Source organism: Anopheles gambiae, chromosome 2 (genome assembly GCF_943734735.2).
Source record: "Anopheles gambiae chromosome 2, idAnoGambNW_F1_1, whole genome shotgun sequence".
In the NCBI taxonomy this organism is placed as follows: domain Eukaryota; kingdom Metazoa; phylum Arthropoda; class Insecta; order Diptera; family Culicidae; genus Anopheles; species Anopheles gambiae.
This window is the reverse complement of record NC_064601.1, coordinates 33,158,295-33,182,627: the sequence shown is the minus strand read 5'-3', so window position 1 is coordinate 33,182,627 and position 24,333 is coordinate 33,158,295. Positions and strand designations below refer to the sequence as shown.

General features: G+C 47.6%; 1 protein-coding gene across 1 annotated transcript; it reads right to left on the bottom strand.

The window, feature by feature from the left end:
- Nucleotides 1–4,923: 4,923 nt before the first annotated feature.
- Nucleotides 4,924–23,588, bottom strand: LOC1273831 (protein bunched, class 2/F/G isoform). The gene is made up of 5 exons (XM_061643896.1): nt 22,588–23,588; nt 16,696–16,884; nt 15,346–15,857; nt 13,322–13,779; nt 4,924–13,251 (listed from the first exon to the last, which is right to left on the bottom strand). Exons 1-5 carry the CDS (start codon nt 22,628–22,630, stop codon nt 10,005–10,007), a joined length of 4,449 nt encoding a protein of 1,482 aa, XP_061499880.1. The 5' UTR covers nt 22,631–23,588; the 3' UTR covers nt 4,924–10,004.
- Nucleotides 23,589–24,333: the final 745 nt, after the last annotated feature.

Sequence of the window (24,333 nt, the reverse complement as noted above, 5' to 3'; positions counted from 1 at the left end):
TTTTTTTAATCAATATTTTATAACTGTTCTTTCGCAATACTGAATAAGAATCATAACAAGGGAACAATAGCTCCACTCTCCCGCACAGTGCAGTGATCGCCTTCTTCGACCGAACAATATGGCTCAATTTGTTTCTGAACCCTTTCTCTCTCTCTCTCTCTCTCTCTCTCTCTCTCTCTCTCTCTCTCTCTCTCTCTCTCTCTCTCTCTCTCTCTCTCTTCCGACGCGATCTACCCTTTGTACCTTCCTTCATGTACCTGCTCCAAACAATCACACTACTATTGTTGCATTTGTTTGAGTGCATTCACGCATTCGAAACATACCCAAAAAAACCCATTCTCTCCCCCCACTTTATTAACACGCAAGCGCAACGCAAGCTAGAATGCTGCCCCCAAACCCAGTCACAGACATACATCCGCGAAACGGAGAAGAACGAAAGAGAGGGAAAGAAAGTGCTTTCTCCAATCTCCAAAAATTTGCCTCCAAAGCAAACAAACGTGTGCCCGTCCAACCCCATTTAATAACTCCAGCGCGCCAGCCGGAACGCCAAAAACACTGCCTCCCGCAACGCTCCGCCCCTCCGGGTACCGACACCGGAACTAAGAAAGCGCACAATCGATCGAAGAGAATTGACGGATCTTCCGCACAAGCGCGCAGAAGCAAAACATGTCACGCATGCTTTGCATGCGTAAAAGGTGGCGCGGCCCGCAAGCAGTGGTACGCGCAAGCATTCCTTCCCTTTTGATGGCCTCGAAAAAAAAACGCACGCACGCACGCATACACGGTGCAAGCGCGAAACCCTGTCGCACTACTGATGCTAAGCACGTGCTACCCGCGCAACGGTTACTGCGACCCGCGCACCAACCGCGGGAGAGAGTTTTTTACGCGATCGATAATACCGAATCCGCAGCACACCGGTGTAGAACACGTGCAATGGTGCAAAGCCGGCCGTTTTCACAAAGGAGCAGTAAATACAAAATTGTGCCAAAATGCGAACTGTGGCGGCGGGTGTGTGCAGAGATTGTAGATCAGAAATTCGGACCGCTGACGCAAACAAGAGGGAAAGTTTACCGGATACTTCGGCCCCATGATGCCCCAGGATGGAAGGTGATAAATTGGATGAGAGGAGTTTTTTTTCAATGGAGTACGCGTGTTAATGAAGGTTATTAGTTGAACGTGTGACACGGAGCTAACAAAGCGAGAAACAGCTACAGGAACTGCTATTTAATGACAGCGTAGCTGTTCAACGAACTATTAAACGACGTGACATGCTGAAGCAACTGCAGACGATCTATCGGATGTAGGTGTGAATTTGTAGTTTGTACCAAATGTTGGTTTATCAAACTAACGATAGCAGTACTTTAAAAAGCATAACCATTTTCAGAACAAAAAAAGATGCAATTTTTACATTAAGCTATTCATCATGGTTTGGAAATTTCGCAGCTATTTATAGCTGATAGCTTGCAATTCCAGCAGCTCCAGCCAGATTCGCTATATTTTCTTCGAATCAATTTAAGGAAGCCCATCAAAAGGCGGACGTAATTTATATCAACGAGCAAACCTGTGACACAAAATTGATCTTTGGTCCTCAGCACGTTGAAGCAAACGATGAAAATCCGTTCGTCGCTCACCGTTTTTGTGTAGCCTTAGTAAAAAAATCCGGATTAATGTATTATTGTAACAAGAATGAATGGTTTTCTGACAATTTGCCTAAACGTGATATACCGTAAGGTTGGCGGGATGCTCATAATCACTTACAAACCAATGCGCTAGAAATCCGCAGCTCAAAACCTCACGGATTTCCCACCATAGAAATGGGAACGAACGTTGTCATGTAGGGTAGTTCATTTTCCCCGTGAGCTTCCTCTTATAAAATATTCCCAAAACTCTAGTAGGATGAACATCTGGCCTACTTTGATGAGGGAAAATGAATATCGCGACCAACGGAATTCCGTCGTTCGCTCCAACGTACTGAGGCCCAATAACAACAGCACCGTAGCATAATCAGCTTTAGAACACGGGCTAGAATTACTTACTGGAAATAGGTACTGGATGCGTACTTTGTGCGCAAGTACACTCAAGTTTTACAAGTCACAGCAATCTATTACAAAAAGGGAATTATTTATTTATTTATTTATTTTTATTTTATCAATTGCTCGGCCACGTTGGGTTACAGCAATAGTGCTTACTGACTATAGTATACAATTATTCACGAAGGAGTAGGAAGTTTATGTTTATGGTACGGAAAAGGAGCGAAGACGGGATCGGTAGACAGGATAGGAGAGGACAGCAGGAAGGGAAGGCGGAAGTGATTACATTAGTAAACGCTGCTACAGCATGATTTATGTCACAGTCAGCATCAGTAAAGGACCAATCGGTACCGGCTAAAATATGATGAAGCTTTTGGTAGTCCAGTTTCCTAAAATTGAACATACGAGCCGTAGGTATTCGTTGAGAGGATGCAGGGCGAGAGTGCGTAAGGAGCACACTTGTCTCATGAGCAGGATGATGATTGTCTAGCGCGACGAGTGGAACAGGTGAAGAAGCTATGACGGGGGAGCAGCGCTCCAGGAAGGCATAGCATTGGCAGCATTGGCAAATAGAAGGTCCAATTGACTTCCGCGTATATTTTTTATGCCAGATAATTGCAGCAAACCGTTTACCGACATTCCATCAAGCAGAGAAACATTTTCACGAGATACACCAGTAGGAATGAAGTGATTAACGCACGATGCAAACGGTTGCCAGGAGAGTGATGGTGCATCTGGCGGCGGCTGACCGAAGCATTTTCCAAAAAAATTGAAGAAAATATGTTATTTTTGCATTTTTAATTTGGACGAAAATAATTTTAATTCGGACGAGAAAAATTTTGTTCAAAGTATATGCACATTACATCCATTTTCATGACAAAAAACGATGGAAAAACTACTTTATTTGAAGATCCGGCACGACCATTCCCTCGTTGACCCAAAAAAAAAATTCCACCAACCGCCGCCAGATACGCTAGTGAAAATCGAAATTACACTACCGAGTACGGACAATGTCCCCGGCCTTACAGGGTTTCCCACGATTTATTGGATGGTTCCCATATTTTTTTGGTGTGTTCCCACGATTTTTTGTCGTTTCCCAGAATTTTTTGGTCCAATTATATTGATATCCAATCGGACAATACCAATAAATTATGGGAACGAACCAAAACTCTATGGGATACGATGAATAAATCGTGAGACGAGCCCAACAAATCATGGGAACTGACCAATAAATCGTGGACAACTCTGTAATGATCCCAAATTCATACGATGATTCTTATAAGAATAATACATCACTTAGGAATCTTTTGTAACTACGGCAACGCAAACCTGTGAGCGACGAACGGATTTTCGTCGTTCACTCGAACGAGCTGAGGACGCTTTTCAACTTCTCCTGCTCCTGCAGGAAGCGGATGTCATCATAGTACACATTGGAAATATGGCTCCTTCCCCCATGCAAACGGGAGAACGTTACTGCGTCAACGGAGAATAATAGTAAAACTGTTTTATCATTCGTTTTCGTTTATTTGTAGGGTTCTTTTTTTTGCATTTCTTTTTAATTTTTGTTACCTTTCTTCTCTGCTCTTTCCTTTTCTTCACTCTCCTGCTGCTTGCCCTCTTTACCGCTCGCTCCCACTTTACTTCTCCTTATTTGCTTTGCTTATCGTTCTACAACTCCAAGCGCCCTCGAACCGTGATGACAACTTGCGACGACAGAGATATATCCACTCACACACATTCACACACTCATTTGTCCGCAGCGGAATAATCCTATTTTCACGTGCCATTATGTATATAGGTGTGTATGTAAGTGTTGTTTTTTTGTTGAGTGTTTGTGTATATTCCTTATTTCGGGAACTCTTTCACCTTCCAGAAATTGTTGCACCGTTTTGGATGTAGTGAAAAGTTTAAACGGAAAGCAGAAAAAAACACATACAAAATAGTAAACACGGTGTAAATACGGAAAATGTTGGTACAGCGTGCGCGCGTACGCTAATGGAAATTGTCTCTTCTACAACAAATGGTTCACCACTTTTCGTGTTCTGCTTCTTCTGCTTCTTCTGCTTCTTCTTCTTCTTGTAACTCCAACCTCTCCTGCTGACTTGCCTGCCTCGATCGTACAATAGTTCGCCTCCCCGTCTCATAATTATCAGTTCAGTTTTGTCGTAGTATTTGTGGGTGTATATATAAGTATAAAAAAGAATCAAAACAGACAAAAAACAGTTACTTTCATATAATATGGAAAATATGTTCAGGTCATTTCTTATTGTTTCCTTCCTCTTCTTCTTCTTCGTTTTCTTCGTTTTCGTACCGCGCCGGTCCGCCACTCATGGGACCATTATGGATCAAATCGTCTCCCCACTCGCGCACACAAAAGCCGCTAGGAACCCTCCCCCGGGAGGAAACAAAACGGTAAGCAAAATCGTGTCACACAATTATGGCATCTTCAACAACAATAGAGCGAAAAGAGTTCTTTTCTCGAAGGAGTGGAGTGTGCTCCAAAACAAACGCATTCGGACCGATTTTGCTTCCTGTCTCCGCACCCCACCCCCTGTACTAAACCACAACACTTGCTCGTTCCATGGAACTGTGTCTGTTTCCTCTCTTTTTCGTTCCTCTCCTCCCTAACTCTCTTCTTTTCGCTGCTTTCGCCTTATTAGAGTATAAGTAAATAGTGCTTTTTGCTTCCTTTGTTTGTATCTTCTTCTTTTTTTCTCGTTTGTATGTGGATTTATTCTTTTCCATTGTGATTCTTTGTGTTTGTGTGTTTTATGGATGTTTTTCTTTGTGTTTAGTAGATTGATAGATTCATCACTTTAAGTTTTTCACATTTTTTTTTGTATTTATTTTCTCCTCTTTTTGTTTTGGTGTGTTTTTTTCTCCTTTTTGCGTGTGTGTGTGTGTGTGAGTGTACGTATTTTCTCCCTACAAAAACATCACGCCACCCTCTTTCACTCCCTTACTTATACTGTGGGGTACCGTTTGGGAAAGTTTAGTGTGCTGTTTCTTTTCAAATTGTTTTGTTGTGTTGTGTTTTTTTGTTTGTTTTATAATTCATAAAAATATATACTTCTCTCGTTTCTTATTTTTTTCTTTCTTTTTTTCTCTTCTAGTGGTTTTGTTTCTTTTTTTGTGTGTATCTTTCCTTTTCATTTTCTTTTTCTTCCTGTTTGTTATTCTTGAGTGTTTTTTTCTTCTTCTCTTCTTCGATTAACTTTCTTGGAGGGTTAGGCAGGGGGGAAATCCTAATAGTGATCGCCCCCCCTTAACATTAAATGTTCAATGCTTTTCACGTCTTTCGTGTATTTTTTTGTTTGATTTTGTTTTTTGTTTTTGTTTTTGTTTTTACTCCACTTACTGGGTTTGTGTTTGTGTATTGTACCATTGCGTTAGTTCTTTGCTTTGCGTTTGGCCTTTCCTGTATTCCTGAACCCCCCCCCCCCCCCCCCCCCTACACGACATAAGTAATCATAGGTTTTGGGGGGCTTTTTTCTCCTTCCGTCTTGCTTGTCACTTATCACTCTTGATTTAAACAATAAATCAAACCAACAAAAATAAACAAATGCTCGCAAAACATACTTGTTGTGTTCTTGCGTACCACCTTCCCTTTCTCCATATCTCACTCATCTTGGCTGTGTGGCTGTTGAGCGCTCCTCTTCGGCATATCGCTGCATTGTTCGCCAACTTGTGTTTGTGGGTCATGTGATTTTTGTAGCTTTTCGTTGTTATTGTTGTTTGAGTACGATCTCCAAATGGTGTTTTCCTTGTGCATATATAATTTCTCGTTACTTTCGTTTCTTTGACCAAACTAAAACAAACATAATTTTAATGTGTATTACCGCACTAATATTACGCCAAAAAATAGTTTTAACTTTGCTACCAATTATTATTTCTGCTAATCATTTTCTATTGTTTTAGCTACTCATCGTCTTTTCCTTTTCTCTTTCTAATTTCCCAATTTTTACAACACTTCTTGTAACCTTGTGTGTTTTTTTACTAGCAAAATAAAAACCAAAGCAAAACCCTATCAATTTTGTGTATTTTGTATACGCCCCCGCCCGTTCTACTTCATTTACTTTCCCCCAAACGAATCGCTGCCAATCACCCTTATCACGCATCATGAAATATTTACGGGGCCACACACCTTCCTCTTCATCGTTAGTTAGTTTTTTTTGTTGTGATTTTTGTAACATCATTTTTATCTTCCTCTCTCACATTTCTCTCGTAGCTTTCTCTCCTGCTTTTGTGTTAAGACCAGTCTTTTGTGTTTTTTTTCTTCTTTTTTTGCGACATAATACTTTTCTAAAGCAATGTCTCTGTAGCAAATGTTTTTGTGTGTTTTGTTGCTTCCTTTTGTTTTTGCACCTACTTGTTTTTGTTTCTTTTTGCCCTTTTTTGTTAAACTCAATAATCGCGCACGTTACTAGTAATACAAGCCAGAACAAAGAGCCATTTTGTTTGGTATGGTACAAGTCCGTGTTGTTTGAATGTAGAAGCGCAAGTTTAGGGGGGAGTTTGTTTTCGCCTTGTTTGTTTGCTTATACTATTATTATCCAATGGGAGAAGATGAAATAGGAGACAGTGGGGATAGGAGAAGAGGTTGTCGTATCCGGGCACGGGAGGGCTACTAGATCGGCACACAGGCACACAAAAGATGGGAAGTGTAATTGGCCGTTCTGTTTACCACAACTGAACCACACAAACACCATTGTCCTGTATGTGCGTTTCTCCCGCCCCAGTCGTGTGCGTTCTGGCCCGCCTACTGCAACCGACCCGGTTGCAACGGAAGTAAAGGGTAAAGGGGGTTGCTACGGGCTACTGATTTTCGTCTTCATGTAAGATTACTTCGTATATTGCTTCTTAATTGCTGCGAGTTAAACCTCGCACACACGTATGCTGCTCTTGTTTTCACTCTTTCATTGGTGGTGGTGGTGTTTTTGGAGATGCTTCTTATTCTCCCTCTCTCACTCTCTATCTCTCTCTTAATCCCCGATCTTCTAAGTTCTCGTTCGTTAGAAACTTCTTAATACTAGAACGGCGTTGTTTGTGATAGGGAAAACAATAGTAGTGTAAGCCCATTTAGGAAAAGGGAAAGCGAATGTTTTAGACGTTAAGATGAGGAAAAAAACCAGTTATCTTAACAATTAATGATGTGAGTGAGTGAGTGAGTAAGTGTAAGTTAACTGGGAGAGGAAGTGTTCGATTCTTCATCATCCACACTGGATGATAACTCACAAAAGAACTGATTTAGAAAAGAATTAAAAAAAAAGGGGATCAAATGCAAAATGCCGTTGCTGCTGGGGGTTTGGTTTACATTTTCATTTTTAAAAAATGATTAGGGTAAAAAACAATATATTTCTCATAAAAAAATAACCTCACGCCTCCTGAGGGGTTTCAAGCTGCTAATAACATACGGCATCATTAGCAAAGCTTATGCAAATATCATCAACATGATGCTACTTTATACGCATCATTCCTTAGCTGGACGTTCAATGTTCACAAACAACATCATTCATCACTTTTGTATCGCTTTTTTCCCGAAGAAAAATCAAGCAGCTTCACAGTTCTTCCTCCCAACAACTTCACACACCAAAAAAAAATCGCTCATTTTTTGCGCGTTTCTTCCTTCGTTCCTTTTTTACTTTAACATTTAAAACAACAACAAAAAAGATGTACACTGTACAATAAAAAATAAAAAAAGGAAAGAAAGAAAAGCACCCACACAGCGTTGCAGTACAACACGCATGGTCAAAACGGGTTGTACAACAGTGTTCTTTTTAAAAATGTAGCAACATCTACCCAACAATGGAAGAGGAGAATGGCGAAGTGCGCGTACAGGAATTAACGGACACCTCTCTTCTTCTGCCGTCTATGTCAATATTGCAAGAGCATGTGCTTTCCCAATATTGTTTTTGTTTTCGGGTTTCGGGCTTTCCCTGTTCCCTTTTCCCCTATTTCTGCCATGTTTTAGTGCCGCTTTTTTATGTTTTGTTCTTCTTAAGGATTACAACACTTCACTTCACTTGTCGTTCTCATCACTAGTCGACACTCTGCCTCTACTGCTCTCGTGTTGTCGCGTTCGCGGTATTCACATCCTCAAGAGCCTGTGCTCCCCGCGCTCACATAAAGAAGGTAGGTTCGTGGTTGTGTTCCTGCTGCGCCTCCTTCTCGCTCATCACATCACATCACCGCCCAGCGTGTATGTCTCTTGTAACTTCCCGCCCCCTGTGGCCATTACACTACACTGCTACTATGCGCCACACGCTACTACTTCCACACTACTTGCGAGAAGCTGGGGCACGCGCGTGCACAAGCAATGCATTGCCCAAAAAAAAAAAAAAGAGTAAAAATAAACCGACCGCTTCTTGCAGCCAACCGGTAGTCGCCCGACAGACAAACGGGAGAGATATGTGCGCAAACAAAAACAAACAAAAAATGGTTGCGCACCACTCTACATAGCGCGTCCTCTAAAGCTACGCAGCAGCGCCGACGGTTTCGTCTCGAAATACACGAATCACTCTGAGCGTAGCAACATCGTGCGCGTACCACTGTTTTCAGCACAGGCGGAGAGGAGTGTGCGGAAGGAGGCGGCGGCTTTCGGTTTGAGTTTGTTTTGTTTTTCTCTCTCTCTCTCTATCTTTTTGTTTTCGACAGTTTGGATGGTTCCTTTTCGAGTGTATGCGCGTTTGACAAAGTTTGCTCTTTTCGCTTTTCGTTTTTTGTTGTATAGTAATTTTCGACCACGATCTGGTAGACCCACCTACCTGGTAGGACCTTATCCAATACTAACACTATATGGGGACGACGGACGCTTGCAACGCTAACCATTATTTCTACAACCCCTAGGCCACTGCCCGCGTTCGACTGCACCACTGGAGCAACATCCCTTGATTTTATTGTGTCGTTCGTTCGAATGATATTTACTAACATCTACTATACTCGCAGGTATATTTCAGTATACTCCTGCGAGAGCAAACCCAAAACAAAACAATATAAGGGGAGAAAAATAGTCCACAGATACGCGTATGTATTTTTCGTATTCCAATTCGATTCAATTTCAAAATTCAAACAATTCCCGTAATCGCAGTATTTTTTTTTCTTTACTCTCTGCAAATATTCCACCAATTTTGTGTGATAGTTTCCAGTACAAATTGATACGCGAAGAGAAAACAAGAATTTTGTTTAAAAAAAGTGTAAAGTACAAAAAAAAAGATTAAATACAAAAGTATCGATGCTTGGCCTGTGTGCGTGGTGTGTACAAATACAGGTAAAGATATCACGATGTCCTCTAATATCTATCCTGTTTACAATATTATTCCCGACTGTGCTCTTTGCTTCGCTTCCCTTTATTGCATTATCGAAATCTCAGCACAATAGAAGCTTTTCTCTCCTCTCGCTACACTACACTACACACACACTCCCACATTCTTCCACTCTTCCTTCAAACGAACGCACAATAACGTTTTTTTCTCTCTCCATCTCTCTCTCTCTCTCTCTCTCTTTACGGTAAATAGTTACTCTATCCGTATAGCATCAAATATTTTATGTCAGTCTGAAGCCCAATTAAGATGGTTGGGGTGACTTAAAGACGTAGTTTAACAATCTAAACAATATACATCCGATCCTATCAGTTGGTTCACACAATGGGATCTTCCAAAATTTATTTGCACAATCAAATTGTACGCAGCATTCCAAAACAGAATGCCATGTTGACAAAAACAAAGCATGCGCGGGTTGGGGCAAGGCATGCATCAAATCAAACCGGTTCAGTGACGCGCCAGCGACGGTGGGAGAAGAAAAGAGTGAACAAAGTCGGGAAACAAAGCATGCCTCCACATTCGTTCATCTTTCCCTGCTCCGCCGTCCACTGTCGACTGCAGGCTGATGGTTAAAAAAGCAAGAAGTAGAAAACGGGACGACAGTGATGGCGAATCGTCCCCCGGGGAGCACACGTACATCCCTCTCCCCCTCCTCCTAGCCACTGTGCGTAGTAATGGTTAGCGTTGGCGTCGTCGTAACGCCGGTCGTACCGACCCTACCATTGCGCGGATAGTACGGATAGTATCCTTCTGCATCATGGCGCGCGGCCGCAAAGATTGGGCAGCCTCCCACTTCCTCGTCGCTGCGCTGCTCCGGAGAGGACAGTGGCGACGGTTCCTCCTCCCGCTGCTGGTGACCGTTGGTGGTGCACTCCTCAAACTCGCCGCCCGACGAAGGGACCATCTTCACCACGGCGGGCATGATGGCCAGTGGTGGCGGCGCCGGCGATGCCTTACCGATCGTGACCGGCAGACAGAGGCTGCGCGACTTGAGCGACAGGCGGCGCTGCATTAGCAAGCTTTCGTTCGGTGGCGAAAGCCCGACCGGCAGCCCGTCGGCCATCGCTAGCTCGGCAAGGATGCCCGAGCCGCCGGTGCCGCCGAACCCGGCCACCGTAGTGGTGGCTATGTTGCCACTGATGATGCTGTTGCCACTGTGGCTGCTGGTGTTGCTGCTCGAGCTGCTGCTGTAAACGCCCTCGTCGATGTTGTCGATTGCATCCTGCTGCTGCTGCAGCTTCTGCTGCTGCTGTTGCTGCTGCTCCGCCTCGTCGTTGCGCCGCGGTATCAGGTGGAACGGAGGTTCCTCCAGCATTGCCTCTTCGCCCTCGTCGGCCGGTTGGTAGTGATCGCCACCGTTCAGGTTCAGGCCCTCGAAGCCACCGACCATCATCGACTGGTAGCCGTAGTTGCGCGTTTCCCGCTTGAGGGCGCTCAGGATCGTGGTCGAGTTAGAATGATAAAGCTTATATCTATTCATAGTATTTGTAGTTGGATCACAGTTAACATTACTCCTACTCTGCTGCTGCTGCTGCGACTGTTGCGGTGGAGACGCCCGTTGCATTGGTAGTGATGATTGCTGCTGGCCAGCGCTGGCGCGTCTCGGACCGGCCGCCGCTCCTTTCATGCCGGCACCGTCGACCGCATCGATCATCAGACTCTGCGTGGGGCGTCGCATCCCACCGTAGGACGATGGTGAAGCATAGCGTTGATTTTGGTACTGCTGATGCTGCTGGTGATGATGCTGCACCACCACCGCACGATATGGCATCGATTTTTGCTGCTGTTGGCCACCATGACCATTGCCAGCACCGTAATGATGATTATTGTTGCTGCTGTTGTAATGTCCCATACCACCACCATCGCCTCCCCGTCCGGTGCCATTGTGATAGTAATGGTTCGAGCCATTATTATTGTTCACTCCTGCGTAGTGATGGTACTGATGGTTTTGCTGCTGCTGCTGCTGCTGCTGCTGCTGCTGCTGCTGATGGTGGTACTGACTTGGATGGCCACTGGTGTTGCCCCCGTTCATCCTTGCCGGATGATGACTACTTCCTCCGCTGCTACTAACGCTGCTAGTATTATTATTAACATTATTATTGGTTCCTCCGCGATTGTACTGATGGTGATTAAAGTTATTCGGGTTGGTGGTGATCTTCCCGTTGCCGTAGTGTGACTGCGACGCAGTCAGCATGCCGCCACCGCCGCCGCCATTGCTGCTGCTATTGTTGTTGCCATTGTGGTACCGATGGTAGGTTTCCGCCTCGTCGCCGGTTCCGGCCGCGTCACCGTACCGGTGCTGGTTGCTTCCGTACGCCGGCGACGGTTGGGCACGCCAGGACGTCAGCGATGCCGATGACGACGACGACGAACCGTGATTAGGATGGTGGCTGTACGGATAGTGCTGCTGCTGCTGCTGCGACGAATGGCGCTGCTGCTTCGCCATCATGCCCGACCGGCCCTCGAAGCCACCGTCGAACGGTTCGTTACTGGTGGCGCCTGCTCGCACGATGCGTCCGTACCGAGGCGCAATACTGCTGCCATTGCTGTAGTTATGGTTGCCGTGGCTGTTACCGTAGTGGCCGCCGTGCGACCCGGCGTGGTGGTGGCCGGATCCATTCTGCTGCCGATAGGACCCCGTCGACGACATCGGTGGATGCGAGTGGTGGTTGCTGCTGTGATGATGGTGATAGTTACTGTAATGCACATTGTTGTGATGATGGTGATGGTGTTGGTGGTGCTGCGGGTGTGAGTGGTAGTGACCGCTGCGGCCGCCCTTGTAGCTCGACCCGAAGCCCGAGCTACCGTACTTGTAGCCGTGCGCGTGCTGGCTGCGACTGTTGTACTCGTACGAGGAAGGACTTTGCTGGTGCTGCTGCTGCTCGCCCCGGTACCGCCAGTTCGACTCGGGCGGAATATCCCAACCGTTGCTGGCCTTCCTCGGGCCGCCGGTTGCCTTCGAGCCGACGATACTGCGCACCGGGGAGGAGAGCGTGGACGATTGTGGAGACAATTCCACCACCACTTCCTTTGCCTTCTCCAGCTCCTTCTCCCGCGCTTCGTCCGCACGAGCCTCGGCCACGGCTTTACCACCAGTCAGTACAGAATCATCATCTTGATCATCACGTGCACCACCGCCGGCAGCATTGTTTTTCGGTGGATCAGAACTTTGCAATTCTTTGTCACTCGTATTCTCCTGCTGCGGAAAATCCTTCCGCTCCGCCTCGCCGCCGCTGCCAACAATACTGCCCCGTTCATCGGATCCGCTGCGGCCCGCGGCAATAGTATTGCTGGAGAAGGTGCAATCACCCTCGCTTCCGGAAGACGTACTGTTCACAACTATTTCGATAGTTGCAGCTCCCACCGCCACATCGGCGTTACCGGCGGCAACGGAGGCAATCGTGATGGTCGGCACCTTTACTCCGGTCGCCGCCGCCGCCCCCATGTTCTGGCTATCGATGGAAACGTTTTGGTAGCTACCTCTGATAAGCTCCTTCTGCTCCTCCTCATCCTTTTCCCATTCCTTTCCCGTCTCAACGTGGTTTGTGGTCATTGGTTGCATTCCCATCCCTTCGTCCCGTTCCTTACACAGTTCATCTTCATCACAGACTCCATTAGGTTCTTCCGTTCGCGGCACAAACGGTTTCACAACACCACTGCTGCTGCTGCTGCTGCTGCTGCTGTTCGGCGGCTGTGCGTTCCCTGTCTCAACCACCAGCGTCGGTAGCACGGTCTCGGTGGGCTTTGCCGCCGGCTCCACACTGCCATTGTACGACGGTTGATAGATGTTGGGACGCTCCTTCGCCATATAGTCGTAGCGCATGGAAAAGTGCTGCATGATGACGCGCTTGACCGCCATGGCCGATTCGGCAAAGTGGGACAACTCGAGCGCAGATTGGTTTCTACGGAGGCGAGAGAAAAGAAACATCGATTAAAAACACATTCCACACAACGATCGTCGGTTGGGCTTACCGTCGAATTACACCAGGCGTCTTCAGCACCCGGCGGCGCTGCTTCTCCTTGTTCGCCTTCGAGTTGATACCACCGACCGCACACTCCGTATCGTCGCTGATGCGAATCCACGGATGGTTCAGGACGGCCGTGGCGCTCAAGCGCTTCGGCGCCTCCTTCACCAGCAGCCCCCGGATCAGGTCCTTCGCCTCCTCGCTCACGTCCTGCCACTCGCTGTCCGGGAAGCAGTACCGGCCCTCCTGGATCGACTCGAACAGCAGCTCCTGGCAGGTGCGACAGTTCTCGCCCCGGTTCCAGCCGCAGTCCTGCTCGCAGTTGCCCGAGAAGGGCGGATAGCCGCACAGCAGTATGTACGCGATCACGCCCAGCGACCACAGGTCGCATCGTTTGTCGTAGTAGTTCGACTCACCGACGAACAGATCGACAACTTCCGGTGCCATAAATTCGGCACTACCGACCTATGGGAAAAGGGAAGGAGAAAACGATAGCGGAGCATTAGTGATGATTTCACTTTCTTGTGCGCACGGGGGAAGAAATACCAAGAGGCAATCGAAACGAACGTTCAACGGCAGGAGGAGAGGCTTACAATGTGCTCCCTCTCTTCCTCTCCACCGCACACGCTAAAAAAAGGGAATAATAATCCTTCCAGCATTCCGACCATCGCTCTTCCTTATCAACAACTGCCAGCAGGGTCCCTCCTCTTTCCCTCTTATCGATAGCCCATGGAGAGGTCAAGTTGTCAGTAATTCGCGCACCTAGTGAAGGTTTTAAACTATTTCCCCCCCGATGTGAACAAACAACCACTTCACACACACTGATCGTTTCCCCCCAGGCGGGACCATCCATTACATAGTTTCGCCGACATCTTCGCGACGTTACTGCATCGATACAATGTCGCCTAAATCGCAAATCAGCGTTCAACGCCGGGTGAGGGGGGTTCGTATGAAGGTGAAACTGAGCACTACTACACACACAGCCGCAGTAGTTGGCCACAGGAACTCGGCAGACAAACATGTTTGCCTTGTTACTTATCTACTCACGCCACACCGTCGCAGGTAATATCCCTGCCGTGTTAATTGCAACCGTGCTAATATGTGTACACACACTGTATACGTTAAATTTTAAACAAAGAACAAATATTTAACGCCAAAACAGGAAAGGTGCGGACATGGTGGGCTATTCTCTTCGTTGCGATTTGCGATAGTATACGAGAAAGTAGCATCTGTTTCTATCCAAAAGTTACAAACATAAACAAAAAGAGCCACAGCAAGGGCTTGGAATCTCTTGGGTTCAATCTTCACACCGTGCCGGCTTCTTCTCCCGAGTCCATCGAGACGGGACATAGCCAAGGAACACAAATCAATTACCACCCACCCAGCCCATATGCCTGTCTCTTATCACGATGAGGCAGCAAATGTGCGCACAAGGCGGGTGGATGTTGTTTGGGTCGCGATACCCAAAAGGCACATCAAATAAGACCAATGCCGTTTTATCTTTACCCCCACACAACAACATCAAAAGCAGAACAGCACAACGCAACGTGGTGTCCAATTTCATTACGTTTCACAATAGTAGATTAAGAAGGAAAGGAAGCAAACTTGAAGGAAGCAAGCACGCGAAAAAAATGCATCACCCGTGTGCCCCTCCTACCGCGGGACCCTCCCGCGAATGGGTTTATAGTACGAATGTTGACCCATAAAATCAAAATATAGACATACGTGAGGGGTGGAAAAAAAACAACAAAAACAAGGTAACCTTAGTCATGTCTTATCACCGCGCTACCATCGGTAGCAATCAGCCGTCCCAACTGGGAGAACGATGACCAACCAGAAGAAGAAGCCGCAGAAAGGGGAAGAGCAACAAGAAAAACAACAACAAGCAAAAAAAAAGATGCCTTCCCGGCGATAAGTGACTACGAAAACAACAACACGGGATGATGGTGCTGCGCGCACTCCCCCACTCCCATTTTGTGCTACCACCACCATCACGGTTAATTTCTCCCCCCGTTCACTGCACTGGCTTACCGGTGTTAAAAGCTGCGGCGTGGCGTTCGGCGACGAGATGTTGGTGGTAAACTTGATCCCGGAGCCGAGATCGAAGTCGCAGATCTTGATCGGGCACAGCTTGTCCGGATAGACGCACAGGATGTTCTCCGGCTTCAGGTCCCGGTGGGCGATGCCCTTCTTGTGCAGAAAGTCCAGCCCGGACGCGATCTCCTTGATGATCTGCGCCGCATCGTACTCGGAGAAGCAGACGTTCTCCTGGATGCGGGTCAGCAGCGGCCCGCCGTTGATCTTCTCGAACACTAGATAGAACTTTTCGTCATCCTCGAAAAACTCTAACAGCTGCAAGATGTTCGGGTGCCCCTGGCAGTGGTGAAACGTTTCCACCTCGCGGAAGACGCGGCCGCGCGCGTGCCCCGGTATTTTGTCGATGATCTTCACCGCGTACTCCAGCTCGGTGTAGATGTTGATGCACGTCTGGACCGACGCGTACGCACCCTCGCCCAGCACCTCGCCAGTCAGCTTGTACAGCTCTGCGTGGGGAGAAAAAAGAGCAGGGGATCGATACGGGAGCAGGTTAGCGATGGGAATACGGTTTTTGATTTGCCGGCCCGGGGGAAAAATGGAAGGACGCACATTCCCCGTTACAGCCTCTATGTTGTTTTGTATCTAACGCAATTGCCGCCAAAGCTGTTAAATGTTATCATCATCACCGGCCATATTACAGTTCGCTACTCTATTGTGTTCGCTTGATTGCAGATCATCAATCGTAGTCGTACATGCGCGTTTGTGCCTATCTGTGTGTGTGTGTGTGTGTTCAAGTGGGATGATAGATGCACGCAAGCGAAAGGAATCCAATCAACCTGGCTGGCCGTGAGGGGTGGTTGGCCGGTTAGTAGGGCAATGCGTTTTGCGAGTAAACTACAAACAACCGACACAAACAGAAACACACACACACCGGCACGCATACATACGACATAGAGACTGCACACTGCACTTTTCCACCACCACGATCACCACCACCACCCGCCGCCAGAGACAAATGTGGTGCGCCCACATTGCGAAAGAATTCTTCTCACTTGGAGCGGCCACAGAGCGGCGCTAAAGCGGTGGGTGCGCGCTCTTGCTGCCGCTAAAGCCGATTTAGCAAATCCGATCTTTTAAACGATGCACCCGAATCGTACAACACACAACGCGTTAGCGGAGGAGGGGTGTACGTGTGAGTATAGTAGTAAGAACCGTTTAACGATAATTGTGCATCAGGTGTTGCGGCGGGGTGTGGTGATGACGGTGAGGCGGCGTTGGTGTTGGTCGGAGCAGCCCCATGCACCGGTAGGCACGGTACGAAGCGCGGTGTGTGGCTTCATTTACCTTGAAAACATGACGACTGCATCGATGAGCTGGTGCGTTTCTTTCGGCGCCGCTTGCGCTTCATCTCCTCCTTGTGCCGGTTGAAGTCGGCCTGCCGTTCGGCTTCGGATAGCATGCGTGCCTCGGTGGACTCGTTGCCCGACACCTCCTCGCTGCTGTACCGTGCGACATCGGTTTTGCGGGTTGGATCTAAAACAATAAAAGAACATACGAGAAAGAGAGAGAAGGATTTTTTAGTACGGGATTAATTGTTTGACGTCTTTTTTTAATTGTGTGGTGTAGTGGTGGGAATTGGGAATCATTTACGGAGCTGATTCCGATCCTGGAATCAATTCCGATTCCAGAGTCGATTTCAGCATTGGAATCAATTCCAGCATCGAAATCATAATCGAACAGAATCAGTTCTAGCATTGAAGTAAAAAGTTTCAGAAGCGAAATCAGTCCAAGAATCTCCATGAGAATGGATCGTTTACAAGTAAATTTTGATTCTCTGCGGCTAATCAATACTTAGCATCCTTGGACCCAAACGCTTATTCTTATGAAAAGGCCGAAACCGACTACGTTTCGAAGACGATTTTGATTTTCGAGCCAATTCCGATGCCGGAGCCGATTTCGATTCCGGAACCGATTCCGGATTTGATTCCGGAAACTGATTCTGGATCTACTATCCGAAATTGATTCCAGAAAACTTCGGAGCTAGCCGGAGTTGATTCCGACGAAATCCTTATTTTTCCCATCGCTAGTATGGTGCATTATCCCTGGAGAACGCGATGTAGCAGTTAATCGAAGTAAATATAACACAATGTTTTAATTGTGGAAATTGAAGAACTGTAAACGACGCACGCCAGAGCTCTGGTGGGCTAGAAACTGCGTTTTTTTCTTTAATTACTGAGAATATAACGTTCTTATGAAATTGAATGTAAGAATCAATTTCATTCCAGCAGTAGAAACACTTTCAAATGTCGGCGAAAATTGCATCATTTCTGTGGCCCGTTGTGTGTGTGTCAGCCATCGCAATTAGACGGACAAATCCAATAACTCAGCCTACTGTGTGTATGGGGGTAAAATAATGACCAAAGCTTCCGTCTACTGCCAAAGCCCGTCGCCGTTGCAGTGCGCCCCAATTAAACCAACACTTGGCTACATTGCAATGAAAACAACAACAACAAAATCATCCCCTTACACCTTCAAAAGTGTCACTGTCCCCTCCCCACAATGCAATCCCCCAGGCAACTCCCACACACACAATTCAGAATGAGTGGTGGCAGAAAAGTTTCTTTTTCCGGATTTGATTACTCATTTTGCACAAACCAAAAGCAACGATGACGCTGAAGATGATGATGATGATGATGATGATGAAACAGAAAACACCACGCGGTACACAACATCTCACCGTTACGGGTGAATATGAGGAAATTTCATCCGTTTGTCCATCATCAACAGGAGGGGACAGGAAGCAAAGAAAGTTACCACTCCCTCTCTCTCTCGCTCTTCTACCCCTTTCTTCCGGGTTCTTTTGTTCCCTCCCAGCACACGTTCGCCTGCTTCGCGAGAGTATCGCGTCGAAGTTACCGGCGGCAGATCCTTTTTAACGTTTTAAGATGCCTACTGCGACGACGACGATCAACAAGGAAGATATATCGGTCGAGTTATTTATGCACCGCGTTGTTGTCGTTGTGGTATGGTCGAGTTGTGTCGTCTCCGTTTGAGTTGCTGCGAGCCGGCGGCAACAAAAACGTGCTACAAATATATTTGGCCACCCATGGCACATCCACTCCTTCGGTGTGTTCACCCATCACCATTCGATTCGATCTCCCGTGCTTGTTGGGAAAAGACGTTGACGATCAGTGTGTGTCAGATAGATAGAGAGATCCGTTGTCCGCGCGTTGTGGGAAGACGTCATTTCTGTGATGTGGTGTTTATTTTGTTTGTTTGATCTTTTTTTCTTCTTTTAATTATGTTTCCCCCTCCACTCTGGTGGGGGTGTGGGGTTGACAATTTTTACCTCCCTCACTCTGGTTGGTTGTTGGTTGTTATCTCTAGCACCCGAACCGTTGAACCGGTACGAACAACAACCGTGCACCTCCCCCTTCCTCTTTTGCGTTTTTGCGAAGGTCGTCGCTATAAGGGGGGGGAGCTGGCTTGTTCGTCTTTCGGGCGGAACCGTCTAATACTACAGCAGAAACAACAAAAAAACAGAGCACACACAACGTGCTTTTTCCTTCGCGATGAAGGAAATAGCAATGGACAAAACACGATGGATTGGATCTGGGTTTTTTTTTTTGTTTCACTTCTTTTTAGATTCACGACAGACACACACAAACCTGTCGGAACAGCAATTTCATGTCAAAGAAAGAGCAAATCGGCGGTGTAAGTAAGACCGAAACCCGTGAGAATCACAATCCCGCACGAATGATACATGTGCAATATTTACTTGTTTATGCCATGTAATACGCACCACCAAGAACGCAAAACATTGACGTTGAAGCAGGGATTGCACGTGGAATTGCCTTCCCCTACCACTTTTACATCATCCAAAAGGTGTCACATTGAGTTGTGTTTGTACAGAATGGTTTTCGGTATGCTAGTTTAACCTGAGACATCTAAATTCAAGGGTAAAAAATGCCACAAAATAGTCCCTTTTACTTTCATTACAAACTCTACTACTCGAGTTGCATTCGAAGGACGCCGATAGCACGCACTCCGACAACGACTACCAACCGCGATGCAAAGGAAAGGTGAAAATCAAGTTGCGAGTTGGTCGGTCGCCTTGTCGTGCCGTTTTGGAGAGATAGTAAGAAAAAGTAAAAAAAAAGCTGGCGTAAATTCGTGCATCAAAACAAACATCAATGGGTACCGGAAGTGCTGGGCAGGGGAGGGGGTGTGGTGGCCCACGGGTACATCATGGCGGTGGTACCGTGTATTGTTGTTGTTATTTTGACGTTTGGCAACGCGGCGAGAGCGTAGCCGTCATCGCCGTGACCAAATAGCAACCTATCGGGAGAGCTGCTGATTAATTCGAATGGGGCTTAAAATGGCCCACACAAAAACAAGCATAAATCGCGCCCTACAATGTTTCTTCCCCCCTCCCCCCTTTCACTAGCATTGTCCATTTGCCGGCAGTGCGGCTTTGGCAGATTCGGCCAGAAACGAGATACGCAAAAGCGAATGACATTCAAGTGTGTGAGGCGCTTACGGGAGAAGTAGGCGAACAGTAGGCGATGGTGGCGGCGCCCGCTGACGTCCAAGACGGGGAGGAAATAGGCAACAATGTACTGCGCTGTAATCTTGGGCGATAGAAGAAGATGGCCCCAACGGAAAAGAGAGTGGAGCAGATTTCAATTATTAAACACATTCAGAGGAGGTTCTGGGACCACATTGCCGCTGCCGCAGCACATTCAATCGCGGGCACTACCGCCCCACCGCCCTGTAGCAGCAGCAGCAGCACCGGGGGTAGTAGCAAAACATCGTGGCAAAACCTATTGCGTGTTAAATTTGGCGATTCGACGACGACGACGTTGATGAGATTCGAACGGGTCTCGTCGTCACACACCACATCTCGCCGCAGCGCGCACACACTGAACGGCGGCGGTGCGAGTGTGTGTGTATTCTCGTCGCACGCAAACAGGCACGCTGGTATGCGTCGTTGTGTACAGACGTAGCAGCGAACGTCGAACCGCGGTGCCTCTGTGTGTGTGTGTGTGTCTGTGTGTTTATAAACTCACGCCACATACAACGAAACAGCGAACCGTTGCCCATTCACCGGGGGGATCGTACCATATCTACCCCTTTCATCCTACGCACCCCTCCTTACCCTAACAAAACCAAACGCGTTTGGTGTGTTCCGTTCTTCTTCATCACAATAACATCCACCAAACCCTTGTGAAAGGCGAAGGGAAAGGGGCGGGCCAGGGGGTGCGGACTACGTGAGCAGCTGCTACTTGAATGTGTGCGTAGCTCGCGATCGGTACATACACACACACCCGAGTCTGTTGACGTTGACTACGCACCCTTCATAGACACGCACACACCCGCAGCCGCTGGCAGATGTGTTGTATGTGCACACCACCACTGTGCGCGGCGCACCAACGAAGAGTTGTGTGAGCGCAAAAGCGGTGAGTGCGTGCGGAAGTGCGGTGTGGCGAATGGAGCGCGGCGAGCGTTAGAGAGGTGAGTGAGAGCGAGAGAGAGAGAGAGAGCGAGAGCTAGTCGGTAGAACGCTCAGCAGCGCAGGCCGAAAAGAGACCGACAGAGAAAAACAGGCCACCGCAGCGCCACACACCAAATACAACAAAAAGTGCATACGTGCGCACCGAAACGCAATATTCTAGAGAGCCAACGGTTTCGAATTTTAGCTTTTTTATTACCGGACCCTTTTCCCTTCTGCCATTCCCATCCTGGGAACGGAAAAATTGTCCCTTTTCTGGATGGTTATGCAGCAGTCCTGCTTTGAAGGGTTTTTTTTCTTGAATCGGCCAAGAAAAAGTGGCTAACCTGCAAATGATGATGTGTAGTGGTGGTGCGCGGCGGTGTGTTCCATCGTCCACACACGGTGATGTGGATGCACAACACACACATACCATTTTTTTGTGTTGCAGGTTCAAACACACATTCACACAGCCTCCGTCGAATGAGGAATCGCTGCCGAATCGGACGATGGCGAGATGAAAAGGGCCTTTTTTCTCGGATTGCTAAGGATCAAAATGAGGACATTTTTGACATTTTTGTTGAATAATTCTCAGCGTCAGCTTTCTTTACGAAACAATTTCGTTTTGGTTTCTTATCGAAAGGAATACAAAAACCAGCGCAGCCCTGTTTTCTGACTCTTTTTTTAGTTAGCAGCGTTGCACTGCCAATGCCCTCCTCCTCCTTGCCCCTGTACTCTCTTCCACTGTTTTGGCAACAAGTATTGACTGTGCCACCTTTTCAAAACATTGCTTGTGAGACGCCATCCGCAGGTATTAAGGGGTTACACAGGCCATTGCTAGGCAGCAGGCAGTAGTAACCTTTGCAAAAGGGGCGTCGGAGAAAAGAGAGACGTCAAAAGCGTTCGCCGTTTCTTGTCCCCACGGTGCTCAAACACACACATTTGGCATAGGATTTTGCATGCGGTACCCACACGCAAGGGGCAGGGAGCGGGGGTCAGCCGCAGGTTGAACCGTGAATGGGCGAACGAAGGAAATATATTCCAGAATGTCGTTCGAAAGTCGAATACAAATCAAGTGGCCAGAGCACACACACGCTGGGACTCGAACCGCCGCCACACCACCATCATCATTGCCGCCAACCACCACGCTCCATGCCATGGCCTGGCTGTGTGTGCCCGTAAAAAACATGTTCTTTCCGCTCCACAGCTCGATGAGCAGCACCAGCCGTGTGCGCTGGTGTGTGTAAACGCCATCATGCTGCTCTTCTTTCTTCCCACTAGGCGGGTGCGATCTGTGTTTGTGATCTTTTTGACGCACACACACACACTGCTGCTGCGCCTCTTTCTCTCCCGTTTTCTTTGCACCCCCCGCACTACCACCCCCTTGCGTGGTGCATCTAACGACGATGGTTCGACTAGCGCGAAGTCAACGTCTAAACAAGCTCCCCCCACCTCCGCCGCTGCGCTTATGTGGTGAACGAATATATGCACACCCGTGTCCTTGCTCCTTTGGGGCGCACTGTTTTCATCCTTGCCGGGTGTTCCGTGTTGTCGTCTTGCCAGCACCGAAAATGCCGGTAGCACCTGCGTACTGCGCATCGCCGTGTTTTTGCTCCTTTCGCCATCGACACCACACCAGAGAGGGAAAAGAAAACTGAGGTGATGGTGGTGGTGGTGATGGAGAAGCGCGAGCGCGTTCAGCCAGTCACGTAGGACCTACGAAAAAAGGGAAAACACACACTCACCGGAATTCACGTCGCAACACTCCTCCACAATGCGTTCTACCATGGTGCTGCTGCTGCTGCTACTCTATCTCGGGAGTGCCGGATATCGTCGCTCTAGCGGCTGGTGCTGGTGGCGGTGGTTTGGGCCAAATCTGCGACGCAACAGTGCAGATCCCTGCTGCCGGGGGCCGTTAGTCGATGGACGCTCCACTATATCGCTCCACTGATGCCACCTCGGAACCGTCGATGCGAACCGACGATGGTCGAGGCTGCGGCTGCTACCGATGGATGGGTTGTGAACACGACAGCTTCCCGATGCTAGGAAACTGTGCTGCGCTTTCGACAGGATCGAGACCCCCCGTCGTCGATTCGGGCAAGCGTAAATAGCCAATTTTATCAACGCACGTACGCACACATGGACGCGTCCGTGCTGCTGCTGCTGCTGCTGCTCGACGAGATGGCGACGCACACTGGGTGACAGAACGGAGTGGCTGCTTGCCTGCTGACGGCGTGACGACGAGGCTTGCAATCGGCCAAAACGGGCAATGGCGCACTGGTGGCTGGCTGGTGTGTCGATTTGGGGATTTGGCGAGTGTGGTGAGGCAGGTAAATTGGAAAAGGTGGCTTTTCACCCGGTTCCAACAACAACATACACCACACACGGAGACACGCGCACACAGACACACACACACGCACGCACGCACGCACGCACAAACACGGTACTATCCCGAAAAAAAGCGAAAAAACGCTGCGCCAACGGCGGCCTGGGGGGACTTTTCTTTTCGCTCCGAGACGGGACTTTCACGCTGCCGCGGATAACGAAGTACGATGATGAAAATGGTGTTTCAAATAAACACTGTACAGCGGACACACTGGCCGATTTTGCTCTCCTCTGACTAGCTAGCTACCCATCACGATCCATCACTTACAAAAGCAAAACCAAAACAAAGCAAGGCAGCGCTGCTTCCGCAGAGAGGAAACGTACGATGGCAGTCGAGCGCGTTTGACAGTCGACGCACGCACAACCGTCTCGGCGGCATCGATCAATGGACAAAAGATGGAAAGCGCCTTTTATCATATTTTATTTTCCGTTTCTCGGCAACGTGGCTATGAGAACGAAAGCTTGAGAACGTTCTCGATTGTTTAATGTTTAATTAACTGTGTCCTGCTCTCAAGTGCGGAATACCAAGCGTCAACTGTATGATATGGCATTTTCCAAAGATTACGAAATTAGCTTGCTATCTCGATCTATTAGCTTGAGAGTCAGTTGGACAGAAGCATGAGAAAGCATGTTGATTTTATCCCTGGGGTTCTATTTCTCTTTTATAAAACTTTATGTTAGGAAATAATCTTATTGTACGTCAAAAATACAATGTTTTGATTTCGTCGGATTGTCGTATCCGATTTTATCTGTCAATCTTATTATGTAGGTTATGTAGAAACAGCATATTTTTTATAATGGTTAATCCATTCAAATCATCCAAATAATCGCAATATGCATCGAAGAAGCGTTTGACAGCAGCGTCCGATAAAATTGCATCGAAAGGGCGTTACCACTGCCCTTACTTATTTGTTTACGCCTTCTCGCAAATGTCAAAAACTGCCACTTTTTGTCAACTTTTGTCAACTTTATTTCCTGACTCAACTTTTGTCCATATTTTAGATGACAAAATATTGACAAAAGCTCAAAAAAGTGACAAAAGCTTACGTTTTAAATTTTGTTTATCATTTTGTCACTCTCGTGACCTCGTGATGGATATTAGGAGG